Source organism: Geotrypetes seraphini, chromosome 5 (assembly GCF_902459505.1).
Source record: "Geotrypetes seraphini chromosome 5, aGeoSer1.1, whole genome shotgun sequence".
NCBI lineage: Eukaryota > Metazoa > Chordata > Amphibia > Gymnophiona > Dermophiidae > Geotrypetes > Geotrypetes seraphini.
In genome coordinates, this window is record NC_047088.1 from 151,054,315 (window position 1) to 151,068,225 (window position 13,911).

The 13,911-nt window shown below is 42.9% G+C and overlaps 1 protein-coding gene across 2 annotated transcripts in view; it reads right to left on the reverse strand.

Moving 5' to 3' along the window:
- The window catches only part of BMPR2 (bone morphogenetic protein receptor type 2), a 325,794-nt gene that overhangs the window by 25,170 nt on the left and 286,713 nt on the right, over nucleotides 1–13,911 (reverse strand). For both annotated transcript variants that reach the window (XM_033945719.1, XM_033945717.1), the window contains one exon: nucleotides 742–914. In XM_033945719.1, coding sequence (XP_033801610.1) covers nucleotides 742–914 — 173 coding nt within the window. The remainder of the gene's footprint in view (nucleotides 1–741; nucleotides 915–13,911) is intronic.

The window sequence follows — 13,911 nt, forward strand, 5'->3', positions numbered from 1 at the left end:
AGAAAATGCTCTTTTTTTTTTCCTATTCTGTGATGATTCTGAATGGTGAAAGCACAGGAATATCACAATTGCTCAAGAAACTGAAGGGCCAGGTCCCAACAATTTCCTCAACCTCTTTCTCTCAGCTGACAGAGAACAACAATGAACTCAACAGCTCAAAAACTTTTCAGGCTTCTTAATCATGTAATGTTCTCTCCATTTATCCCTCATTCTTTTGTTAGTTTCCTTTGTATTTGTAGCTCAGTTGGAACAATGTTGGGATATGGTGCCATGAACTTTCATTTACAATTATTTGGGGATTTTTTTCCTCAACACCCAACATACTCAAGTTGGTTACTTCAAAAATGATGATCCCAAATTGGGTTCCATGCACCAGGGCTCCTTTTGAAGCTATGGGGCTGTGAGGTGTCACATGAATCTCTCACCTTCTTATTTGAGAGCTATGAATGCTCCCTCTGTAGCATTTTCAGTCCCATTCAATCTGGGAGCAGAAGACTCAACTTGGCATTAAGACTGGTGCCTTCTGCATGACAATGCACAGCACTGCCACTGGGTTGACCTCCATTTCTCTCTAGTTCTTATTTTCTGTATTTATTTTGCATTCCCTCAGTAGCTCAACACAGACTTTATTTTGTTGTTTTAATGGACCACCAGTCCTCTGATATTACAATTCTAGCCTCAGGCTATAAGACCTAGGATTCTTCAATCACACTAACCCAGTCTGTCTTTTCCTGTACTCACCGCTCATTCTGCATAGCAGTAGACATTGGATTGACTGTTGGACTGACTGATTTGTTCCTCTCCCAGATCATCATAAGTTCAGCCATCCTCTCCTCAGCGCACTGTGCTGTCAGTCTGGCTTCAGCATCCTGGTCCCAACAGTCATCGATTGTCTCTTTCAGTGATCTCACAGCCTGCAAGAGAATTCCAGGATGAAAACTGTAGTCTTTCCTCTGCTCTCATTTTTTTATTTTTTTTTTACAGACTTGTTATTTTATGTAAGGTAGAAAATAAGTTCCTCATGTTATAAAGGGAACAATTTTAGAAGATTTGTGTGTGTAAAAGAAATTCATTGAACACAAAGCACGAAGGTGCAAATCATTTGCATGCAAACTCACTGACTCAATCGCTCAGTTGGTGCAGAGCCCTGACAGTATGACAGGAGAAGTAGACTCCTGTCACTGCTATCATGGCTTCTGCCGGGGTTTTTTCATTTTTTTTTATTGGGAAGATGCGTATATTACACATGCAAAATATCTGCCCAATAATAAAAAAAAAGCCCCCCCCCGACAAAGCGCCCCTCTCTCCCCCCTTGAACCAAATAAAATGGAAGAAGGGATGCCCATTCCCTCCTGCCACTGGCCCCACCCCTGCGCAAAGTGATATGGCAGGAGGGTTGCCCACTCCCTCCTGCCGTCAGGCCCCTTGGGCCAGGTTGGGTTTCCCTCCTCCGATCAGGTCTTGTCGCCACAGTCCCCCTCCCTGTACCTTTAAGTTGGGAGCAGGAGAGGTGCTCAGTCCCTCCTGCTCTTTTGACAGCCGCCTGAAAGCAATGTGAACCTTAGGCACTGCCCCGGTGCATCATGGCCAATCAGGGACTTCCTTAGGCTCCTCCCTAAGGAAGTCCCTGATTGGCTCAGGTGCCTCAGGCCCCTCCCAAGGGAGATGCCCAAGGTGTATGAACCAATCAGGGCCTTAGGCCCCTCCCCATGAATCACATGATGCACCGGGGCGAGGGCCTAAGGCCCGCATTGCTGACGTGCGGCCAGCGGAGCAGGAAGGACTGAGCACCCCTCCTGCTCCCATCTTAAAGGTACGGCGATGAGACCTGACATGACTTGACCTGAGGGGCACAATGGCAAGAAGGAGTGGGCATCCCTCCTGCCATATTTTTCAGTGCGGTGGGGGGAGCATCAGGTGGCAGGAAGGAGTGGGCATCCTTCCTGCCATTTGTGGATTGCTGCGTGCCGGGGGGGTGCGCGTGTTTGTCGGGGGGGGGGGGGAGCTGTTTTTTTTAATAAGTCTGCCTGTTTGTTTTTTTTCATTTTTTAAAAATGGGGCAGATATTTTGTGTGTATAATACTCTCTCTCGCTACCAAGGGAACTATCCCCTCCCCCCACAGCAGTGAGAGAAATGTCCATTCTCTTCCCCTAGGACAGGGGTGTCCAATGTCGGTCCTCGAGGGCCGCAATCCAGTCGGGTTTTCAGGATTTCCCCAATGAATATGCATTGAAAGCAGTGCATGCACACAGATCTCATGCATATTCATTGGGGAAATCCTGAAAACCCGACTGGATTGCGGCCCTTGAGGACCGACATTGGACACCCCTGCCCTAGGAAGAGAGAAGAATGCCTTGCCTTGGGATAAGGACAGTACAACAAAAATGCAAGGGAGGTGTCTTTTCAACCAATGATCAGTTTTTATTCAAAGTAGTAGTCCCAACAAGGATCCCTGTTTCGGCGTGTAAATACACCTTCCTCAGGAGACACTAATGAAAAATTACAACACATGAAGAAGAGTTTAAAATCATAAAACCTAACCAATAAACAACATAACATATAAAAAAAAAAAGAATAATATGCAAGGCATAAAATAGCTCAAACAAAAATAACCTGCCATGTGAATATGCATAATGTTTATCATAATGAACGGACTAATGTATAATATCAGCTAACAATCATACTAAAAATAGACCTCTTCAAACTGGGCCTTCCCCTCCCTGGTGCATCCTGGCAACGGGAGAGAAAGGGCATCTCTCCCACTGCTGGGGAGGTTCGCATGGAAGCAGGAGTGAGTGCATCTCTCCCGCTGCGGGGGGGGGGGGGGGGGGGGAGTTGTGTGGCAATGGGAGAGAATGGGCTTCTCTCCCGCTGATGGGATTTTAAACAGTGCTGTTACTGTACCGGCACCCTGGACCAGTCACTGATTTTTGTCATCAAAAGCTGACACCGCTCTTAGAAAATGGCTCGCCGATTTTCAATAATCCACAATACAATGGGGGGTATAGAGTCTGGAGTAGAAATGTGGAAGTTTGTTGTTTTGGAAGGGGAAGCGAAGAGATCTATGGGCTAAATTCACTATACAAACCGATCGTGTACCGATCGGATTGCGACCCCTTTGCGACCAGATTTCCCTCCGGCCCGATTCACTAACCTCTCCTGCGATCCACTTCCAATCCATGCTTGCAAATGAGGGGAAATGCAAGCAAAGTAGACAGGGACGCAATTCACCAAAGAAATTTTTGAAACTGACTGGGCTGGCCGATCAACCCAAGAAGCAACTGCTGGGGACCAGTCGCAAACATTTTTCCGACTCTCCAGCGCCACTGAAGCCCTGCTCTCTGCAAGCCCTGCTCTCTGCTGGCCTGAATCTCTCCTGCCTGCCGCAAAGAAGAAGGTTTGCGCATGCATCAGGGTGAGGGTCTATCTGTGTTCTGCTTGTGCAAAAGAAACAAGTAGTACACTTTGATTATTTGATTTGTTTGATTTAGTGGACTCAGGTCCCCTTAATTTCAGCACACTCAGGGTGCTCAATGATGGTGTGTGGGTGGAGGCTTACCGCCTTGACCCAGAAGTGAAGTGTCGGAGCTGTGCTCCTATCACTGAGGGTTCACACTGAGAGCACCCTATATTATATTCACCCCATTTTGGTTTGTTAGTTGCGAGCCTTTTTGGCGTCTTGAGCGTCCCCCACACAAACCTTGATGTGACTAGGTTGCCTTTTTGTGTTTTTTCTACAGTAGGAATTTTGGCAAATTTGGAGTGTAGTGTTGTTGTTGTGAATAATAATAGGAATGCCTGGATGAGGCAGAATATCTTCTATATGATGAAGAAGACTGAGAGGTGTGTGGTTTAGATAAAGTTGTCAAATATCTGCAAATTTTTTTATCTTATCTGCAACTTCTTCAGTTATATTCCCAAATGTAATCTCCCTTACAAAGAACATTTGAAAGACATTCTTGTACTGCAGTTTCCAGACCAGGCACTAAACCCAAGCCAAATGGTACAATGCAATTGCCACAGCAGATGTTTTGGAAAAAACATCAAAGTTTTCAAAAGATCCTCTAGTCATAAACTTTCTCGTAGTGAACAAATTCTTAGATAATTGCTTTAGCTTATCTGGAGAGAGGAATTCCTTAAACTCTGACAGTTGTTTAAGTAAGGATTTAAAATAAATGGAGAATGTAAAATTGGTAGTCCATAATTCTGTTGATGAGCACAGATGATTGGAAAATACATTTACCAAAAGTGTTTGGCTTCTCTGTCTGGAAGAGCAGATGCATAAGATTTTGGGTTGTGTGAACACTGGGGAGCAAATTCCACAACTAATAAATGATGTTGAAGTTGAGTTTTGTCAAATCTTGGACACTTTTGACTTCTATACACTGTGTCTATCTTTGTTAAGGGCTACCGGAACTGACAGGGGATTCTCCCAGTTCTCAAATAAGGTATCTTTTACAACTCTATGCAAAGGAACCTTAATGCATTTGTTTGGTTGTGCTTCAAAGTCAAGAAGTACAAATAGTTCAGAGCAAGGCTCTTCCTCTGTTTCGTTTGATAGACAAATTTTGCCCCACCTGCCTTACAAAGCCAGTAAAAGATAAACTTTCTGGTGGAGACTTGCGTCACTGAGAAGTTGGGGAAGGATCAGAAGGCATGCCATAGGATTCTTCTGAGTATTCTGTCAAGTTCTCATCTGAATGGTTGGAAATATCCAAATTAATAATAATAATAATAACTTTATTTTTATATACCGCCATACCACAAACAGTTTTAAGCGATTTACAAGGGAAGAGACTGTATACAGATAGCGACATTACAGAGAACTTTCGAAATTACACTGGCATGCTAACTTTAGTCAGGTTTATCTGGAAGTGTTTTGGAAGTACATCAGGTTGAAGTGGGGTCAGAGAAATTTGTCAAAGAGATAAGTTTTTATTGACGTCCTAAACATTTGGTACGAAAGTGCGTTTGAGATGAAGTTGGTTAAATATTTGTTCCATTTGCCTGCTTGGAATGATAGTGCTCTATCGACGTATCTCTTGTAGGTGCAGCCCTTTAGGGATGGAAAAGAAAACAAGTAACAAACCATCTAAAATGAGCCAGCACTGATGGCTGTTGCTACAGCCCTAATGGTATGCAGGGGTGTCCAACCTGCGGCCACGTGAAGTATTTTGTGCAGCCCCAGTTGAGGGCGATCTTCTCTGTTTTGCTGCAGTGTTTGCATGTTTGTGTGGTCCCAGAAAAAAATTTTTTAAGCTAATGCGGCCCAGGGAAGCCAAAAGGATGGACACCCCAGGTATAGAGAATGCCTCTTACGTCCAGCTTTCAGTCTAGAGCCTCCGCTTGCAACCAGCTCCCAGCCCAGGACTTCTTCTGGAGTCCCATGGGAGGACGGTCCACCTCTCTTCGTTCTGCCATCTCAGAGCAGGCTGGCGGAGCTGCAACATTTGGTTTCTGCCTTTCAGGAGCACGAAAATTGAAGCGGATGAGTCGCTTTTGTGGTACCGGCCCGGGCTGGCCTGGCTCAATTGAGGATATGGAATTAGAAGCAGATTGAGGGTCGTGAGAATGACTATGATTTATTTTTAATTTATTTTTGTTGGGCTTGTTTAATTTTGCTATTTTTTTCTCCCTGCTTTTATTTTTAGATTTTTCTTTGGGGTTCTTTGATATTGAAGTTTTTCCTTCCATTGGGCCTTTTACACATCTGTAGTATTGAATTTATTATATTGTCTTTTCCCTCTTCCTGCTCTTTATATAGGTAAATATAAGTAATTATTTATTTCATAGGTACTATATAGATTGTGAACCCATTGGGACAGAGAGGGAAATTCAAAGTACCTGATTAGATTTTTGACCATTACTTAAGTCAATTTAATTGTTTTGTAAACCACTTCCAATCCTTTGGGAGATTTAGCAGTATATAAGACATCATATTAAAGTAAATTAAACAAGCGGGGGAATTTGCAAGCCTTGATTTTAAATTTCCACAAGACAGAGAAAGGCCATCTAGCCTTTCCAGTAAGGTGGTTGTTTAAATGTGATTTATTTGTTTTAAGTTTTCAAGTTTTATTAAGGGCTCCTTTTATTAAGCTGCGATAGCGTTTTAGCGCACACAGAACTGCCCAGCATTGAGCTGGCGTTAGTTCTAGCCGCGTAGCGCGGGTTTAACGCGCGCTAAAAACACCATCACAGCTTAGCAAAAGGAGCCCTAAGTCTTGATAAACTATTGACCTTCCTAAGTTATAAGTTAAGTCTGGTCGCATTTCGACTTAACTTATAACTCAGACTTAGAGCCCTTCTCGGTAGATTCTTGGAATAACATGAGCACTCAGATACTAAACAAAATCGCCCCCATCAAATTAAGAAAGAAGAGAAACAATAATCTAGAAGGCTGGTTTGACAACGAGTTAGGAACGTTGAAACGGGCACTACGAAAACTGGAAAGACAATGGCTGAAATCTGGAGACAGCAAAGGGAGGATGAACTGGAGACTAAAGCTAAAAGAGTACAAAAAACTCATCTTAATCAAACACACAAACTTTTACGCCCTAAAAATTGGCTCGCCTAACATCAACACTAGAAACCTTTTCAACCTAGTTAACAATCTCTACGACACACAGGCCTTTTCCCACACTACCTCAGACTCCCCCCCTTCGGCTGACACACTGGCGGATTACTTTAACAACAAAATCATTAACTTGAGATCCAAACTGCCAGTCTCCACTTCCAATCATTTAAACTACCCAGTGGCACAATACAAAGACGAACCTAGGGTAGACATGTCCTGGAATAATTTCACCATTCCTACCTGGGACCAATTCTGCAAACTTTATACAAATATGCCGATTCCTACTGCAAACTAGACAGCTCCCCTCCAAACATCATGAAAGTCGCACCTGTCACCTTCAAAGCCGAATTATATAACTGGATTTCCTCCCTTTTACTGACCGGTACATTTCCCGGGAATTTAGGTCAGATCCTGATCACTCCGATCATAAAAAATCAAAAAGAATCCAACAAGCTGCCATCAAACTATAGACCTATAGCTAGCATCCCCCTATTTGTAAAGCTGATGGAAGGCCTAGTTAACCAGAACTTAGTAAAGCACTTGGACAACTTCAGCATACTACAAGAGAATCAGTCAGGGTTCCGCTCAGGTTTCAGCACTGAAACAGTTATAGCCTCTCTACTAGACCTCCTTCACAATTTATTCAGCCAAGGCTCGAGTGCACTAGTTCTATAACTTGATCTAAGCAGTGCCTTCGACTTAGTCGACCACGACATTCTAATCGACTGTTTGGAGTCAATCGGTCTTTCCGGCAAAGTGTTAAATTGGTTCCAAGGTTTCCTGAGTAAACGATCTTACCAAGTCCACAGAAACAACAAACAATCCTGCAGTTGGACAAATACTTGCGGAGTCCCGCAGGGCTCCCCTCTATCCCCTACCCTGTTTAATATCTACCTTGCCCCATTGGGAAATCTACTGCAAAGCTTAAATGCCAAATTCTATATCTACGCAGATGACATCACCATAGTTCTTCCCCTCACAAACCTAACCTTTGAGACAAAGAATCAACTGGCATTCAACCTAAAACAAATCGAATTATGGACGACAGAATTCAAACTGAAACTCAACACAAACAAAACAAAGTTTTTTCTCGCGAGCCCAAATGATAAAATCAAAGATTCTAAAATTTCCTTGAACAGTCAGGACTTCCCTATTGTTGAATCCATAACAATTCTAGGAGTGACCCTCGACCGACACTTTACTTTTGACGCTCACACGGATCTACTGACCAGAAAATGCTTCTCAACACTATGGAAGCTAAGAACCATCAAAAAATACTTTGATGCAGCATCATTCCGTCTACTGGTTCAATCTTCTATTCTAAGCATGCTGGACTATTGCAACATCATTTACTTAGGATCCTTCAAGAAAACCCTTCAAAAACTCCAAATTATTCAAAATTCGGCAGTTCGTCTGATTTTCGGTTTAAAAAAATGGGAACACATTACCCCCTATTATCTAAAACTTCACTGGCTGCCCCTCGAAGCCAGAGTAATATTTAAATTCTCTTGTCTCTGCTTCAAATCAATCTTTGGACTGGCCCCTATGTACCTGGTCTCCCACTTCAATCTGGGTTGTACAATCCGGCCCTCACGTAAAATCCACTTATTTACACACCCAACAATAAAGGCCTGCCGTTACAAAAGATTCCTGGACAGAACTCTAGCCTTCCAGGCAGGTAAACTGAACGACTGGCTGGGTAACATTATCATGCTTTCCTCTTCCTATCAAGGCTTCCGAAAATTAGTAAAAACGAAACTGTTCAACCGATTTGTCACCTAAGAATTTGTTGTTCATTATCTCTCATATTCTGTATTCCAATTCATAGCTATGTCGCTGACTGTCCAGCTCTTCTTATTTGTACTTGCTTTCAGTGTACTTTTATTCAACGATTCTATATTGTAACTTATCGCTGACTGTCCAGTGCCTCTTATTTGTACTTGCTTCCAGTGTACTTGTATTCATTGATTCTATTTTGTAACTTATCGCTGACTGTCCAGCTCCTCTTGTTGTAAACCGCCTCGAACTACCATGGGTTTGGCAATATATAAGAAAATAAATTATTATTTATTATTATTATTATTAAACGGTTTACATAATACAATTTTAAAAATGATAGAAAATTAAAAAGGGATTTGACATACATGATTAAAATATTTAAAAAGGAAAATTGAACAGACATAACAGGGAAGAGGGTGGGATTATTACATTGCATAAAATAAGCAAATCGAAGATAAAACAGAAGGGCACATGGGTTAGATGGGTCTAAAGAAGGTTGTGAGATTAGACTTGCATTAGAGTTGTTGTCAAGCTGCAGTGGCGTACCTAGGGTATGTGGCACCCGGGGCCCATGTAAAAAAATATTTTTTTGTAATAACCATGAAACGAAATAAATGGTCAGAATAGAAACAAGCAGTGAAAATTTTCTTTTATTGAACCTCATATAGGTAACCATTATTCCAAACATAACTTAAATTATGTCTGAATTGTCATGACATTAGAAGTACATATGGAGCAGTTGCAGGTGATGCTTGGGATATTTCTGATTGAGTTAGTTTGGTTTTATGTGTTTTTTGAACAGAAGGGTTTTTATTTCTTTTTTGAAGTTTTATAGTCTGTGGTAGAGACTCCTCATAGTATTGTGTGTAAGGTGAGCTGGGGGGTAAGCATTGAGGGGAGCATCAACTGTGCATTGCGATAGAGGGCGATTGTTTGAGGCAGGAAATAACTCTTTTGATGATGTGAATATATGCATCTAGAGAGTCTGTGCCGACTCCGACGCTTGATGAAGCAAGAGTTTGTGACTTTGTTCTCAATCAATCCTTCAATGTGATCCTTGGGCTGGGTTAAGACAGGCATGGAAGCCTTTAAACCCTGTGAAGATTATGACTGCAGAAGAGACATCAGCATGGAAGCAGTCTGCTGTACTGGTTGTTGGGATGTGGGAGACTGATGTCGAGGCACACCTACAAGGAGACAACATCTGGATAGAAGGAGAGTGATTTTCAGTGTGTTGATGCTTGGGAGGACGCAGTGGTATGCCTAGAAGGGAAAAAAATGTTTGTTTCTTAGTTTTCTTATGTGTCACATGCTCAAGTCAAAGATGACGGTGGTGTAGAGGCTTGCCTTGGTAAGCAGCTCATTGTCTAATGCTCTGGACACGGTTTTGATGCCGATGACTGAGTTACAGAAGGATGAGTATTGGGTTCTGAGTTCCCTGTAAGCTCAATGTTGATGCCGATGCAGTACCAAAAAGCTTCAACCACTCCACAATACAAAAACTGATCATGCAGTTTGCAGAAAACTGTTTTATTCCATTGTGCATATCTGCCAAAATTAAATTGAATAATTCCAAATTTTTGAAAGTGGTGTTCACAGCTTGAAAAATAAATTGCTACTGAATTGTTTTTCAGTTTTAGCATTTGAACAACAAATTAGCTGTCTCTTCTTATCTTAACAGATGAAGATGTGTTAATTAATGTAAATATCCCAATTTCCTGAGCCCTGTAATTTTAAAAGCACCCCAAATAACCAGACAAAAACAAGTGACAAAATATGATATACATCAAATACACTCCCAAAAAAGCAGATGTTTGAAAACTTTTATACTAGCATAAATATCAAGTTAAAGATATTAATAAGAAATCTATTTATTAATCCATGCATACAAGTAAACCTTTTTGTTATTCTTAATATATAAATGGAAATTAAACAAGCCACCAAATCCAAACAAATAAACCAGGCCCTGAATTTCAGAGTCAGGTATTTTCTTCTTAACACAGACTCCAGATTGTCAACTAAATTGATTTCGCAGCAAGACATTTTCTCACATTTTCCTTCCTTCCATTTGCTGAGGGAGATATACATCCAACCTCTGAACAGCATAAGAGACATTAGCTGTGAACCAGAAAGGTATATGATTATCCCATTAAACCAGGCAGAAGGTCAAGGTCACATGCCAAAGGAACCACATGAGACAAAGCCAGAATTTAATTTTGACCTACAAGAACTTACTGAAATTATAAAATGGCAAACTAAGAGTTATATTTGCTAAAATATGCCAACACTATTAATATACATTGTTAAGAACATAAGAGTTGCCGCTGCTGGGTCAGACCAGTGGTCCATAATGCCCAGCAATCCGCTCATGCAGCGGCCCTCTTGGTCAAAGACCAGCGCCCTAACCGAGACTTGCCTTACCAACGTACGTCCTTGTTCAGTAGGAACTTGTCTAACTTTGTCTTGAACCCCTAAAGGGTGTTTTCCCCTATGACAGCCTCCAGGAGAGCATTTCAGTTTTCCACCACTTTCTGGGTGAAGAAGAACTTCCTTATGTTTGTACTGAATCTATCCCCTTTCAATTTTAGAGAGTGCCCTCTCGTTCTCCCTACTTTGGAGAGGGTGAACAACCTGTCCTTATCTACTAAGTCTATTCCCTTCAGTACCTTGAATGTTTCGATCATGTCCCCTCTCAATCTCCTCTGTTTGAGGGAGAAGAGGCCTAGTTTCTCTAATCTTTCACGGTATGGCAGCTCCTACAACCCCTTAACCATCTTAGTCGCTCTTCTCTGGACCCTTTCGAGTAGTACCATGTACGGCGCCCAGTGCTGGATGCAGTACTCCAGGTGAGGGCGCACCATGGCCCGGTACAGAGGCATGATAACCTTCTCCGATCTATTCGTGATCCCCTTCTTTATCATTCCTAGCATTCTTTTCGCCCTTTTCGCCGCCGCCACACATTGTGTAGACCAGTGGTTCCCAATCCTGTCCTGGAGGACCACCAGGCCAGTTGGGTTTTCAAGATAACCCTAATGAATATGCATGAGAGAGATTTGCATATAATGGAAGTGAGAGGCATGCAAATCTGCTCCATGCATATTCATTAGGGCTAGCCTGAAAACCCGACTGGCCTGGTGGTCCTCCAGGACAGGGTTGGGAACCACTGGTGTAGACGGCTTCATCGACTTGTCTATCAGAACTTCCAAGTCCCTTTCCTGGGAGGTCTGTCCAAGTACCGCCCCGGACATCCTGTACTTGTGCTTAAGATTTTGATACTGACATGCATCACTTTACACTTATCCATGTTGAACCTCATCTGCCATGTCGATGCCCATTCCTCGAGCCTGGTTATGTCACGTTGTAGATCTTCCCAATCCTCCTGCGTCTTCACTACTCTGAATAACTTCATGTCGTCCGCAAATTTAATCACCTCGCTCGTCGTACCTATGTCCAGATCATTTATAAAGATGTTGAAAAGTACAGGTCCAAGCACCGAACCCTGCGGCACCCCACTGGTGACGCTCTTTCAGTCCGAATATTGCCCATTTACCCCCACTCTCTGTTTCCTATGCTCCAGCCAGTTTTTAATCCATGTGAGTATTTCTCCCTCGATTCCATGGCTCGCAATTTTCCAAAGTAGTCGTTCATGCGGAACCTTGTTGTACACCTTCTGAAAGTCCAGATATACAATATCGACTGGGTCGCCCTTGTCTATCTGCTTGTTTACTCCCTTGAAGAAGTGCAGCAAGTTTGTCAAACAAGATCTGCCTTTGCAGAAACCGGGCTGGCTGGTCCTCATCATACCGAGTTTGTTGAGGTGATCAATGATGCGATCCTTTATCAATGCCTCTACCATCTTTCCTGGTACCGAAGTCAGACTCACCAGTCTGTAGTTTCCCGGGTCTCCCCTCAAACCTTTTTTAAAGATTGGTGTAACATTTGCCACCTTCCAGTCCTCTGGAATCCTTCCTGTTTTAATTGACAGATTGGCTATTAGTTGAAGCAGTTCAGCTATGGTCCCTTTCAATTCCTTGATGACCCTCGGATGGATGCCATCCGGTCCTGGGGATTTATCGCTCTTAAGCCTATCGATCTGCCTCTTCTAGACTAACCGTAGACCATGTCAGTTTCCCATTTTTGCTTCCAGCATATAGCCTGATGGGTTCTGGTATGCTGTGTATGTCCTCTTTGGTAAATACAGACGCAAAAAATGTGTTCAGTCTATCGGCAATTGCTTTGTCCTCCTTTAGCGCTCCCTTTATTCCATGGTCATCCAACGGTCCCACCGCTTCCTTCTTGGGTCGTTTCCCTTTAATATATCGAAAGAACGGCTTGAAGTTTTTTTGCCTCCTTGGCTATTTTTTCCTCATAGTCTCTTTTTGCTACTTTTACCGCCTTATGGAACCTGCGTTGATGTTGTTTGGGCTTATTCCAGTTTTCATCTGTTTTTGATCTTTTCCATTCCTTAAACAAAGTTTTTTTGTCTTTGATCGCTTCCTTAACCTCTACAGTGAGCCACGCCGGTTCTTTATCCTTTTTCCTCTTTGATCCCTTGTTGATACGTGGTACATATAGATTTTGCGCCTCGGTGACCATATCCTTAAAAAGAGACCAAGCTTGCTCCAGCATCTTTATAGTGTTTATTCTCTTCTTAATTTTCTTCCCCACCATGCATCTCATCCCTTCGTAATTTCCTTTTCACAAGTTTAGGGCCATGGCTGTCGTTCTGGACCTACGTTTCGTCCCTATTTCCAGGTTGAAGCATATCATATTGTGATCGCTGTTTCCCAGCGTTCCTTCTATGTCTACATCTTGTGCCGGTCCTCGCAGCCCATTTAGAACTAAGTTCCATTATATAAAATTATTCATGTATTACTAGTTCATGCTAATGTGTGTCATTGTACAGTAATGTGGTAACACCTTTTAGCAAATACAAGTATAGTCCTAACTCTATCAATCAACCACTGGTTAAGGGCTAGATGCACTAAAGATACCGACTCAATTGCTGTTGGCCGATTCTCTGACCAATTCTCCAGCAGTGATCGATGTGCTATCGTTTGCATGCAAATGCAACCAATCAATGAGCGACTGACACATATGCAGAGCCCTAGCAGAAGTGACAGGGGAAGCAGCCTTCTGTCACTGCTATTAGGGCTTCTTTTTTTTGATGGCACAGATGTGTGTGCGCTACACACGCACAATCTGACCCATTTAAAAGAAAAGAAAAGAAAAAAGCCCCCCCCACACCAGGCAGCCCCCAGCCACCATCTCCCTGAACCCCCCAAAAATGGCAGGAGGGATGCCCAATCCCTCCTGCTACGCAGAACACCCCTGCACCATGTCCCCCCCTGCACCAGGCACCCCAGAGCCACTGCCTCCCTCCCGAACCCCCCTAAAATGTCAGGAGGGATGCCCAGTCCCTCCTGCCACTGGACCCCCTCACCCTGAACGTCCCTCCCCCGAACCTCCCTCATACCTTTTTAAAATATTGGAAGCAGGAAGCCCGCTCTCTGGCTCCTGCTTTGGGCCCACTTTTCTAAATGAAAGGCCTTTTCCT